Source organism: Chelonia mydas, chromosome 3 (genome assembly GCF_015237465.2).
Source record: "Chelonia mydas isolate rCheMyd1 chromosome 3, rCheMyd1.pri.v2, whole genome shotgun sequence".
NCBI classification, from domain to species: domain Eukaryota; kingdom Metazoa; phylum Chordata; order Testudines; family Cheloniidae; genus Chelonia; species Chelonia mydas.
In genome coordinates this window covers 111,918,121-111,932,174 of record NC_057851.1, presented here as the reverse complement: position 1 = coordinate 111,932,174, position 14,054 = coordinate 111,918,121, and the positions used below count along the sequence as shown (strand labels likewise).

At 38.4% G+C, this 14,054-nt stretch overlaps 1 protein-coding gene across 1 annotated transcript in view; it reads left to right on the top strand.

Moving 5' to 3' along the window:
- Positions 1-14,054, top strand: part of SYNE1 (spectrin repeat containing nuclear envelope protein 1) — a 497,076-nt gene that overhangs the window by 147,799 nt on the left and 335,223 nt on the right. Inside the window, 5 exon segments of the mRNA XM_043543166.1 lie at positions 185-349; positions 4,169-4,281; positions 4,915-5,083; positions 7,323-7,419; positions 10,227-10,429. Of these exon segments, the coding sequence (XP_043399101.1) occupies positions 185-349; positions 4,169-4,281; positions 4,915-5,083; positions 7,323-7,419; positions 10,227-10,429 (747 nt within the window).

Genomic DNA, 14,054 nt, shown 5'->3' with positions numbered 1-14,054 from the left:
AATACTGTAACGTCATGAACTGAATATCAACATTTACATTTTATACATCACTTATTGGTCTTTTAATTTCTTTTTGGCCTTGTAACTATCCAGCACCAGGTTTGTTAGAAGTCTGATTGTCAGGATAGTTACTTGTGAAATTAATCCTGGAAGGATATTCAGTATTCTTAATTTTGTTTTCCAGCTATTAGATTGGCACAAATATCTTGATAAATCTCTTCCTGCACCTTTGGATAGCATAGGTGCCTGGCTATACAGAGCAGAGGCTGCCGTTAGGGAAGAAATAATTGTCCAGCAAGCGCATGAGGAGACAGCAAATACGATACATCGGAAGCTTGAACAGCATAAGGTAACTCTGTATGAGACATCTCTATGCATGACATTCCAGTTTCAGTGTGGCCACTGTTCCTAGGATTGTGGGTGACTGAGAACTCATGCTGTATGAACAACAAATTTTCGTGGTGGTGGTTACTAGGTTTGTTTTGAAAGTGAGTTGTGATGATGAGGCAACTTGGACAACATATGGAGTCCTAAGATTTCCTTGGTGCAATACAAACTGGGTTTTTGACATGCTGTAGTTAGGAGGCTACATGTACTAGTTGTATTGGTAGATAATCTCCTGTTGGTGGTAAATGAAGATCAGGTGTCCATGCCTATTCTTTTAGATCTGTCAGATGATACCTTTGACTATGAGGTTTTATTAAGACGTCTGCAGATCCTAGAAGAAGTAGTTAGAATTATTTTTGAATGGCTCTTATTCCTTTCTTTTTGAAAAGTCCCAGAGTGTAATATTCCATAGCTGTTCATCTGCTCCAGGAGCTCTCTCCTACAAAGCTCCACACTGTACCATTCTGTTACTCAATCTATATGGGAAGCCAGGTGAAATAGTGGGGTAATGGAGAGACTACAACACTTTAAATAAGCTGATAACCCGCATTGCAGTTGGTCTTAACCTGCTTTAATGCCTAACCAAGATTTAGGCTCGAAAGAGAATGTGGTGAACCTAGATCATTTTGCGCCTGAACAGGGCTTGAAAAATCCACTTTCCTATGGGTGAGTAAGAAGCTTTCATAGGCAAATTTGAATAATAGTGTGATCAATTTCTGAAGATTCTAAGCTGTCATTTAAAAGTAATTTGTATATATAGACAGGCAGATAAAAATCTTTGGGGAGAAGTAGGAGAAGAAAGCTGAGACAGGAAATATAGAAGATCAAGTAGAGAACACAATGTAGGGAAAGCGTAAAAGGGTATATAAGCTGGGAAAGAGAGGAAGAAAAGAGAGAACAGACACTGAAAATATAGGGATAGAAAAGGAAGAAAAATTGGAGTGGAACCAGCAAGGGAAAGAAGATATAATGGAAGCAACAGAGGTGTATCTAATAAGTTATATTTTAAAATGTTTTATATTGAAAGTTGACTGACAGCATGGCATAAAGAAATACAAGGCTCAACTGTTTTATTGCTGCAAAAATAATCTGCCAAGGATTTATTTAAAATTATATTTGTAGTCCTTTTAGCTTCTTTATGGTGTACAGTATAATGAAGGCCTAAAAGGTTTCTTAACAAAAAAGGTTTTGTTAATCTTGCAATATCATGAATGTCAGCTCTGCTTGTGCTAGAACAACTCCTGGAAGTCTTAGAGATATATATTTTGAGCTCTTACATCTTAAGAAATCACCCTGACAAGTAAACTTAGTCCTTAGGTTAGTAGATGTCAGCTAGATTTTCAAGCCCTATATCAATGGTTCTCAACCTATTTACCACTGTGGGCCGCAAATATGTGTTATGTGGGCCACATCCAGTACTGCCTGTATGGCCCTGAGGATATCACACGGGCTGCAGCTGTGTGTTGATGGGCCGCAAGTGGCCCACGAGCCGCAGGTTGAGAACCACTGCCCTATATGTAGTGCATGTGGGATGGAGAAAGCATCAGAAGAATTAGTAGAAATCAGCTCCCTGTATTGTGTGAGTGTGCTCATCTTTGTCACTCAAGGTCGTGACACAGGGGTCATGAAGGTCCTCAGCTGCTTAGGTAGCAGCAATGGCTCAGTGTGTTTTTTCCAGCTGTGCTCTGCAATTTTTTTTTAATTTCTCTCTGCTGGAAACCTCACCACATTATCCATACCTTTGTCACCTCCAGAAGTTGTTACATGGCATTGCATATTATATGGCCCCTTAAGGTTATTCTGAAGTTCCAACTGATGCAGAATACATTATTATTAATAACATCTAGCTTTTATATAGTGCTTTTCATCAGTATATTTCAAAGTGTGTTTTGCCTTCTTAGACACCATCCTGCACAAACTTTGCTGTGTTCAACTTTACATCCATAAGTAGTCCTACTGAAGTTAGTGGGACTACTCACAGTTGTTTAACTCAAAGTTAAACATGTATATAAGTCTTTGAAGGGTCAGGACCTTAATAATTAGTAATTCACTTGGGGAGCAAATTGCATCTGAATGCCGTAGTTTTCACAGGCGTCCAGTAGATTAGTGGGTGAAGTTTCAAGTACTGGTTTTGACTTCTAAAGATCTAAAAAGCTTGTTATCTATCTAAGGATCTCAGGCTATGTCTACATAGCCCTGAAGTTTGGACTATGGGGGTGGGAATAGAAATGCACACCAAAGTACTGTTTGTAACTGCCCCGTGTGGGTGCTGTGAGTGCAAACTAAAAGGTTTCTAGTTTTCATTAATGTAGTCTGGTTAGCTGAGGACTATGTTAATGTGAACAAGGACACTTTTAGTTCACGCCCACTGCATCCATATGTGGGGAAGCTGAAGCGCAGCAGTTTGGTGCTTACTGCTATTCACACACCTGTACTCTGAACTGTGGGACAGTGTGGACAAGCCCTTAGAGACAACTTCCCTCCTTGCATGGCGAGGTGGCAAATGCAGTCATGTGAAATGTTTGTTCTAACATCCCTCATATAAATGAGAGAGGGCTAGCTGCAGAGAATTCTCGGCAAGGGTTTCTTGATTCTCAAACTCATTTATTATCCCCTTTGCCTGACAAAGCCTGATATATCCTCCTTCAGACATACTGTCAGTTTTATCTGTTCTCTCAAACTTTCTACCAAAGAGGAGGGTTGAGTAGAGTCAGATGGGTTGGTGGAGGATCATGAGGGATATTGGGCACAATTTTGTGAATTGAGCCAATAGAATTGTATATATCTCTCTGCTGTTGCACAAGTGCTCAGTCAGAGCAGTCTGTGGAGAGGTGATATTTTAATACATTGAAAAAATAAACATTTCAGATAAATTTACTAGCTTGCATTTTGTGTCCCAGCTCCCTCAGCCTGGGGAGAGGAGGAGCTGTACATGATTTTGTTTGTCAGTACGATACTGATCAGGTTCAGCAAGGGACTGTACAATAAGCTATCTACTCCCTCACATTCTGGCAGCCTTCTGAAGACTTCACATCGTTATGGTTACCGCTTTGGAAACTATTGCCAGTCATTCATTTTAATAAGTAATCTCCAGGAAATCCTTTGAAGTAGTGTTGCTTGGTTACTATAGAAATGAGCTGTTGTTATGAGGCTTATGCTTGTTCGTATCTTATCATAAGCCTACAGGTTTAGGTACTGTATTCAGTGTAGGTTTGCGTAATATATAGCATATAATCACTGAATCTTCTGATGCTGAGAGTCAGGAGTTCACTTCACATTGAATATGCAATAACATCAGGAACCCTGAATCTGCTGCTTTGTATTGGGGGGGGGAGGGGGATTAGACTAATTGTGTAATATTTGAAATAGCAATTAATAAAAGCTGGTATTTGTAGTAAAGATATAAACAGTAAATTTAGCAAAATTATATACTCATGAAATTTCAGCAATTGCAGACTTTATCTGAGATTAGTCACATATAACTAGAGTTCATCGTGTTTCTTTAAATCTCTGAAAGATTTATTTGAGGCAGTGCAAGTGCCATCTATTTTAAAAACTGCCAGAATTATAAGACACAGCTTTAGCAGAATATCTCATAAGGTACTTCCACTGTACAGATACTCAAGCTGCTATATAATGCTTTTATATTAGGCATTAACTTGCATGCAAATGTGACAGCATGTTCAAATACTTAACTACATTGACTCATCATTGCAGCCTTAAAATCATGCTTATTAGTTAGTCTACTGTGAGCGTTTTCTCTCTCTTTGAATCGAATCAGGACCTGCTTAAAAACATAGATGGTCACAAAAAGGCATTCCAAGTGATCCACCGGGCTAGGTCTGTTAATGGAGTCCCTGTTCCAGTGGAGCAGTTAGACGATATGGCAGAGAGGTAAGAAGAATTTCAATCTTAAATGATAGGTATCAGGGGGTAGCCGTGTTAGTCTGTATCCACAAAAACAACAAGGAGTCCGGTGGCACCTTAAAGACTAATCTTAAATGAATCCTTCTCTGTGAACGACAGAGATCCTGTTTGCTTTATAATGTTTTCATGTAAAAATCAGATTTTGCATTTGGTTCTTAGTTAAGAAGAATGTGAGCAGCAACAAATGAGAAATATATTGAAAAGCCTGATATTCATAATTGAACAAGCTATTGATTTTCAGAAAGGAATAATTTTTCAGACAGACTCGGCACAAGAAGGAACATTATGTAACAACACTTGGGATGCTTATGAACAAACTGGAAGAGGGATGCTTTGGTAATGAAAAGAACTTAGTCTCAGACCTAAACTGATGATTTACTTCTGTGTATAAACAGAATTATAACATGTTTGCTTTTAATGAGCAACCTTCAGAGTGGTTATCATACAAAATTAAATATGCCTTTAGGCTTTGCATTAGATCAAAGAATAGAGATATATATCTCACACATAACAAGGTAGCTTGAACCTATAGAAAAATCCCTCCGTTCCTCCTACACATTAAATGTTTCACTTTTTTACTACTGTGTGATTCATTCCTAGGTTTAATTTTGTTGCATCTACGTCTGAACTCCATCTGTTGAAAATGGAGTTTCTGGAACTGAAATACCGTCTGCTGTCACTGTTAGTCCTTGCAGAATCGAAGTTAAAATCATGGATTATCAAATATGGAAGACGAGAATCAGTAGAACTACTTCTACAAAATTATATTGTAAGCTTTTGTTCTTTGGTTAATTTTGTTGCATCTACATCTGAACTCCACTGCTTTGCTCCTTATGTTGTGATTTACACCTATGTAAAGACAGTGTAAAATGCTACCATAAGAGAAGGGCCGCATTTTACATCTACTCTGCACCCAATTTGAAGAGGTATAAAGGACCACAGAAAGTATAAAACAACAGAGAATCCAGCAGATGGCCCCAATCCTGGCTGCGCTTCAGCTGGTTCATGGTGCTCCAATGGTACAGAGTTCTTCTAAACCCAGCAGATCCAGCCTCTGAAATTAGGAGGATCTTTGGGTGATACAGAACTACTACTACAGCTGTCACATGGCTCCTTAAGACCACTGGTGGCTTATGGAGAATAAAACAGCTTTCAGGCCAGTCTAACCTGTGTTGGGGGCTTCACCCTGGGCAGAGCAACTCGATGGGGAAACACATAAGGCACATTTGAGCCCCCCTCAGCTGAGCTGAGCATTCATTAGCTGAGGTTCTTGCCCAATGTATTTATTATGTGTGCCATGTAAGATTTATGAAGTCCTCCCATATTTATTCGCTTGCTTTGATGTGTTTCAGTTTTGTAAATGATGTGATAGTTCCCCACATTACTGTTATTAGCAATCTGAACTGTTCCTTTTCAGTGTCTTCTTGTTTTGGGAATGGATACAAATGCCAAACTCAATTTACAGAGCAACAAATCAATAATTCAAAATAAAACACAAATTCAGTACCTGAGATTCCTTTTCATTTAACAGTTTAAAATAAGATTTTTTCCTGCTTACTATAAAATAGTGATCCAAAAGCATCTTTCTCTCAATTATTTAACTTCCATTATGTTTTTAGTGCTCATCAAAGCAGCCCATTGACGGTATTAATGATTATAGTTTTCTAGCCATTGCACATCAAGAATTCCATAGTTTTAATGCTAATTGGGAATGGGCAAACTGTTTAGAGTAGAGTATACTCAATAATCATGTGCTTAACTTTTGAGAATGTGTGTTCCCATTTACTTTAATAGGATTACTCACATTCTTAAAGTTTACTAATGTGCTTAATGCTTTGTTAGATGGGGTGGGGCTTCAGTATGTATCTGATGATATAAAGTATGCGTGTATACTGCATAGCTAAGTTAGCCCAACATGCCTTCATTCTCAAAATGTTGGCAAAAAGTGTTTAAAAATCATATCAAATTACGTGTTCAATACAAAACTGGGACCCAAGTCTTTTGGTGCCACTGTCAGTACCTCCAAGTCAAATCAGTGAACCTGGTTAGCTTATCTGAAAAATAGGGCTAATATTTCTTGCACTTACATATCTGAAAGGAATTTACAAAGGTAGGAAAAATTATTTCCATTTGGCAGTTGGCCTAACTAAGAACTCAACCTTGAAAATTCTTAAGCACATTAACAACTTTAACAAATAATTTTGAAAAACAAATACATTTGAAAAAAACAAAACCAAGTGACTGACCATCCATGAACAAAGAAAGGGGCAACATTTGTTGAATAAGTATTCCCTATAAATTATTTACCCAGCTCTGTTTAAGAGCAAATGTTCAGAGCAGGATATAGAGTTTTAGCATCAACCGCGAAGGTAAAAACCTATGCAACACTTTGTAAAGCAGCATCCCTTAATGTAGTATTTCTTTAACACCTCGTTCTGTCTCTTCTGGAAGATGTGAATGAAAACTGATGTTTGATGGAATATATTTCTTCTCTTTGAATGAAATCTGTCCCTTTGGGCAGAGTCAGTACAAGGGCTATTCTGAAGGCTTAAGTGAGATTTAAATGGTGCATAGATTTTGAGTTAGCCGTCTGCATGAAGATGAATTTTGCCCTTACTGAATTGTTTTCACTTAGATCTCAGCAGAGGAGGAGTTATCTAATAAATAGTGACTCTTCAGTCAGTTCTTTGGCTTCTGCTGAATTCTAAGTGTGAAGAAGTCCAAAGAATTCCGGCAAGAAAGAGCAATTAACAGGTTGCCTCATAAGCATGTTAAAAATATTCATCCAAAATGTACTATTGAAAGAAAAAAAAAACCTATGGGAGGAGACTATCCTGTCCTGTCACTGTCAAAGGGAACTCTGGATAGCACTTTGTAAATTAAGTGGGGGATGGTTTGGTGAAATTTGAGAAATCGTATCTTAATGCAATTGTAATTCGAAGGAATTGTACTTATTATTCCATGTGAGATTTACTTTTGCCCCTTATAACTGTTTTTTCTCTTTTCAGTCTGTTATAGAAAACAGTAAATTCTTTGAGCAATATGAAGTTACATACCAGATCTTGAAAAGGGCAGCTGAGATGTATGCCAAAGCTAATGGCTCAGGTAAATACCTCTGTATCTGTTGCAATTCTTAAGGCATTTTAGTCCTGTTGATTTTAATATCCTTCTTAAATTAGTTCCTCAGAGTATATTAGAAGCCAATTCCTTCTGTGCAATACAGTTGTACTGTAGCTGTAATTAACCACGTGGGATCTGACAAGACTAGAATCCAGTGGATTTCTGCCAGTGTGTGTTGACTGTGTGATTATTAGAATATGCTACTGGAACATGAGGAAATCTAAGTGTTAATTGTAAAAGTTCTTCCACTTTTGACTCGTAGAAAAGCACTCCTGGTTGTAAGTGAAGAAGATTTTGATTCGCAAAGTGTGAAATTCATTCCGGTGCAGAGGGCTAGCACAATGCCCATACACCAAATAAGTCTCACATACTTTGTACTGGCCCCCTGCACTGTGGTGAATTTCACCCACTTTGAATAACTTGGAGGAGATATGAAATGATAACATCTAAGCACTGAGTAACAGTGGTCATCTGTGCTTTTCGGGGGGGTGGACTGTAAAAAAGCAACAGTCTCCTCTCGAAGTATCTGGAATGGGGATTTAATGATAGTCACAATCATAATAATAATGATGCAATTTGTGCCATTTTGAACAGCCTTGTGTTGGGGCACTTCAGAGCAACAGCTATCCAGGGGGAAGTTGTAGAGGGATTGTTAGACCTCGCTGAACTCCCCACTACACAGGGGGAAGCTGCACCATCCTTTTATCTCCAGGCTCAAGGAGTGGTCTTTTATTCCTGGTGTGCAAGCCATGGAAGGATCTTTTGTATTATTATGCCTCTGCACCCACATGCAAAGCAGTCTCATCCAGTATCATTATTAGTAGAGATAGTATTCACTGAAGTACCTTTCACAAGCTTCACAGAATTACAAAGAATGATCAAAATGATAGGTGCAGTATATGATGACCTGTGGATGGATCGGCTACTCTCTGTTCCACCTATACAACCCCACTGGGTTCAGTGAGGTTGCATGGATGGCTCTGGAAGCACCTGGTGGGGACTAGTTTAAACACTGTCAAATAATAGTGCAGCAATCTCTGGGGTGAGATGCTGCAGTTGTTAAGATGGCTTATGGACAGGGAGTGAAAAGGAATATCTTACCCGTTTAAAGTGACACTATCAGCTCAAATTTGTCCCAAAATTTAGATTTTTGTAAAAATACACTTTACAAAATTTAAGAGCAATAGAAATTATTTCATGATTTTTTTAAAAAAAATCCAACAATAAGTCATTTTCCAACAAATAAATATTCACCTGAGTTATTGGCAACATCAATAGTACAAACTAAGGACGCCTAAGCTATGAATTCATTTCTTAAAGGATCCTGCATTGTGGATGTATTGTCTATTTTCCTTAAAAAGAGAGAATCAAATGCACCGGTATGGCCCAGAAATCAAGTACACCATAGACAGAAAATTCAAAAAGTAAATGACAAAAATCCAGTGTCATTAATCTGGATTTACACAATTGTAAATTAGAATAGATTTTCACTGAATATTTTTAATGCAAATTCATCATTGAAGCAGCCACACACGTAGTTTTCTATTTCTCTTTCCTTGTTAAATTTAACCCATCCTATATTACCTTTTTATTATTAGATGCATACACCAATAATATGCAGGATATGCACCATAACTGAGTTAATGTGACATTCTTTGTATACTTTATTTTTTACAACGTACGCTTAATTTCTCAACGTTAATGTTGCAGATGACATAGAGCTTGGGGGGAGGGGTTGCCAATACTTTGGAGGATAAAGCTAAAATTCAGAGGGATCTTGATAACATGGAGAAATGGGCTATAGATAACAAAATGAAATTCAACAAAGACAACAAAGAAAAACTAAATGCATAAATACAGAAAGGGGGAAAACTGACTTGGCAGCAGCACTGCTGAGAAGGATCTGGGAGTTGTGGTGGATCATAACCGCAACATGAATCAGCAATAAGATGGTGTTTAAAAAGAAACAAATGTAATTTTACGTTGCATTAACAGAGGCATAGCATGCAAGTCCACAGGAGATGATAGTACTGCTCTACTTGGCACTGGTTAGGCCTCAGCTGGAGTACTGTGTCCAATTTTGGTCACCACTGTCTAGAAAGGATGTAGAGAAACTGTCTAGAAAGGATCCAGAGGCAAGTGACAAAGATGCTCAAAGGGATGGAATACAAGCCATGTGAGCAAAGGCTGAAGGAACTAGGTATGTTTAGTTTAGAAAAGAAGAGATTAAGCATGTGGGGGGACATGATAGCACTCATTAGGTACTTGAAAGGTTGCTACAAAAAAGATAAAGAAAAATTGTTCTCTCTTGCCACAGAGGGCAGGACAAGAGGCAATGGGTTCAAACTGCAGCATAGCAGGTTTCAATTAAACCTCAGGAAAAACTTCCTTACTGTAGGAACAGTAGGACAATGGAACAGACCCCTCAGGAGGTTGTGGAAGCTCCTTCACTGGAGGTTTTTCTAAAGGAGGCTGGAGAGCCATCTGTCTTGGATGGTTTAAACACAACAAATCCTGCATTTTGGCAGGAAGTTAAACTAGATGACCTTGCAGTCCCTTCTAACCCTGTGGTTTTATGATTCTGTGATTAGGTTGTGCATTTAATATATGTTTAAACAAACCTACTGATGCTGAAAAGAATATAAAATATAATTACTTAACAAGAATAATAAAAGAGATTTAATAGTATTTTTAATAAAAGAAATACATGCTAAATACTTGGATAAATACTTCCAGCAGCTCCAAGACTTTTAAGTTGTGTTTAAAAATTCAATATGCTTTCTATGTCTTAGTGGAAGAAGCAGAGAATGTGATGAAATTCATGAATGAAACAACAGCCCAGTGGAGGAACCTGTCGGTAGAGGTGAGAAGTGTGAGGAGCATGTTAGAAGAAGTGATTGCTAACTGGGACCGATATAGCAGCACTGTGGCCAGTCTGCAGGCCTGGCTGGAGGATGCTGAAAAAATGTTGAATCAGCCTGAACATGCCAAAAAGGTAAGGAATATTAGCTACTTCATCCAACCCCTGTATATGGCTTTTATGACTGTTCAGTAAAAGTTTTACAACCTACACAAAACAAGTTTAAAAAAGTATATATCAGTGACCAGTTAGGGGCTGTTTGCAGAAGACTGGGGAGAAGCCCTAGATGATGAGAGTTGTGGCAGGTTGAGATTTATGCATGGAATAATTCCTGCTCTACTCTCTTCACTATCAGAAACCTTCACAGATGCATAGTATACTTTCTATCTGAGCATATTTGCCTCAGGTTTGTGTGTGTGCGCATGTGTGCACTCATGTGTGCATGTATAAATTTGGAAAGAGAGCGAGCACATATAGGATGGTATAGCATAAAGGCTTTATTTTCATGAATTTAGGATGGCTGCTTTGTTCACAAATGGCAAAGTCAAGAATGTATTGTTATGCAGCTCACTCAAAACAAGTGCCATTATATCATACTGCATCATTATGTGTTCTGTGTATGCCACATATTTTGTAGTAAAACTGGTTTAATCATTTCTTTCTTTGCAACAATCTAGGAGTTAAAGTGAGCTGTTTATACAAGCATTTATGTGCAGTAAATATTATGCTTTTACCTTTTTGTTTACCACTCAGGTGACTTCTCTGAATTACCACTCTGTCTACAGCCAGTTTATCAATGTATATTTGTAGTTATGTTTGCCCAGCAAATTAAAAAATAAGGATGTTTTTAAACTATTTTAGAAATTATTTAAATAGTTCTAAAATTTGTTCCAACTATTGTGTGCATTTATATAGTTCACCATAAGCCTGTCTGCTTTGGTATCATGAGTTGTGCTCTGACCTCAGAGGGGGTGAAAAATTATGACAAATACATTTTAGAAACTTCTTTAAATGACCTAAAATAGTTTTTCACCCATAAGGATAACACTACTATTTTAATGGCACAATTTTAATATCTATGGTCTTCAGCACTACCAATGATAAATATCTCCTATTTAAAAAGATATCAGACTTTAATCCTGACACCAGCTGAGGACAGAATATTGCACATTGTGGGTCACAAGCCAGTTTAAATTTTTTTTTTTTTTAGAAATTCACTACTTTGAATTGGGGGGAAAGAAAGGAGCGTTTCTTATGTTTCTTATGTTTAAACAAAAATTGTGCCTGTAAAAGTTGTCTCAGTAGTTTGGCATTTTATAAATTGTCCTGGCAACGGTAGATTAATGGGCAAGTGAGATGGTCAGACACATGATAAATGCACACGGGTGTCAGAGGCTTATATGTGTGGTTTATGTTCGTGTGTATATTGATATATATATTGATATATTCTTTGTATATGAACATTTAAGTCAACATCTATGTGCCGAGTCTGTTCTACAGTTTCATCTTAAAGCAGATTTTAAACACAAAATGTGAACATGTGAATAGTGCCACACGTGCTCCTGATATCCATGTGATGAATTGCATTCATGATGCAACTTTGACCATCCCATCTGCACTCTATCCACTCTGCTAATCTGTCTCCACTGGGACTCTTTGACTACTAGGGTTGCCAATTTTAGTTGGATGTATTCCAGGTGTATCCCAGATTGGATGTATCCCAGACTCCAGGGCAATCCTGGAGAGTTGGCAATCTTATTCCAAATCTCTCAGCAGCTTCAAATAGCCAGTTTAAATAAGTAAGTAAGTAAGTAAATAAATAAATACAGCACTCTGACATAGGAATATTACTTCCTTTCCCCCAAAATGTGCAGTTTCTCCCTCATATTACACTGGCTCAAGGATCAGAAGTGTCCCCAATTATCAGAAGGTAACAGAATTTGCTTCTGGTCCTAGGTATTTTCAAGATGCTGTACTAGACCTTAAGAGTGACATCATCATGTATGGCAAATCTATTTTAGGTCATTTAAGAGGCTTTTATAATTTATCAGTTATAACTTTCACTCTCACTAAAGTTTGTACAATTCAACTAATGTTAACAAAGGCATCCTGGCTTCAAGTTGGATAGAGGTAATTCAATAGCATCAGTAACGCAAAGTAAAACTTACTGAAATATTTCCAAAATATTTGTTTTGTAACGTATGTGTCACATACAAAATCCCTGATGCTGTGGCGTGATATAAGGGCTTTATGGCACTCACCTGGAATGATCTACATAACTCACTCTTAAGTTCACCACGCATGAGAATTATGGTGCATCCCAAATGTAGGCCATAAAACCTTCATACCACACCATAATGTTTCAACTCTCCTTTAGCTCCCTGTCTGATTACAAGTTCTGTATTTGCATCATTGTTGTGTTTGCAATGCTAAAATGTAAAGTTCTTCCCTGTTTTTCCGGTAACCCCTAGTTTAAGGGATTCTACCATGAACTCATTAACCTAAACAATTTTGAAACTTGCCAGAAATAACTGTCCTGGATTCTCATATTCCTCGCACAAATAATTGAAATATAACAGAACAAATTCATTGCTGAACAAATCCATCTTTTCTGTAACTCCATCAACTACCAGGAACTTCAACTAAAGATAAATTTGGCCTAGTAATTTCAAAGTTGCACAAGGAGGCTATTTACTGGGAAATATCTGTGATGCCCCTGCACCATGCCATCAGGAGGAGCAGGGTTTGTCACCTGCTGAGAACTGCCTTCCAACCTAGTGGATTCCTGAGGACCTGCAGATGGCCTCAGCCATTCACAGGGAAACCCCACACCTTTTCAACCCCAGCAGTCCCTCTCAGACCCCTCCCAGCACAGCTCCATTGGAGCCATGCTTCCAGGGCCTCTCCCCTTGCACCTTCATTCAAGGCCCCAGGGGGTATTGTGGGGGGGAATCAAAAAATAGTATAGGCTGGGACCATATTCATTTTTTAAAGTCTTCCTTGGGTCAGGGACAATATGTGCCCCCCCCTCCAGCCTGCCCTGACTCTGCTTCCTCCTTCATGCTGACTGGGGTCTATGCAGAGGAACTTCTGCAGGGTCTGGGGTGGGAAACGGTGCCTCAGAGGTATCCAAGCCATGCTTCCCAGTGTTGGAGAGGAGATTTACACCTGGAATGAAGAAGGTCTACCTCTGCAGGGTAATTCATTCTTCCGTCTCATTTCATTGCTAAGTCTGCCAACAAGAGAACTGGTCAGTGCCTATTCTGAAGGAGTTATTTTGTTGTGAACAGTAGGAACAGGACTGCTGGTTTTGTGTTCCTTCTAGCAGGCCTGGCATGTGTACAGCAGTTTAAAAAAAGACAGGGAAGTGTTTATATAATATATCTGGGATGCTGTTGGGTATTTCCTGACAAATCAGTATTGTTATCTTGGGCACCAGGGCAATGCACCACTATTCTCAAACTCAAAGAAGATGGAAGATAACACCCAGTCTACTCGGAGACTATGAAGCTTATTCACTGATATGTCTATGTACATAGTACAAGTGCTCTTTACCCATCTCTTCTTTAGGGATTTAAATAACATTGTGTTCAATTATCTGTCCAACTCATTTAAGCAATATGCCTCCATTTGACATTTTCTTTGTAGCTATATGGGAGGTGTTTTAAATATGGATAAGTTATGACATCTGCATCAACTATTGTGTTGTCACAAGACTTTCTGAAACCTTGAGATTGTGCTTTTTGGTACAGCCCTGAGC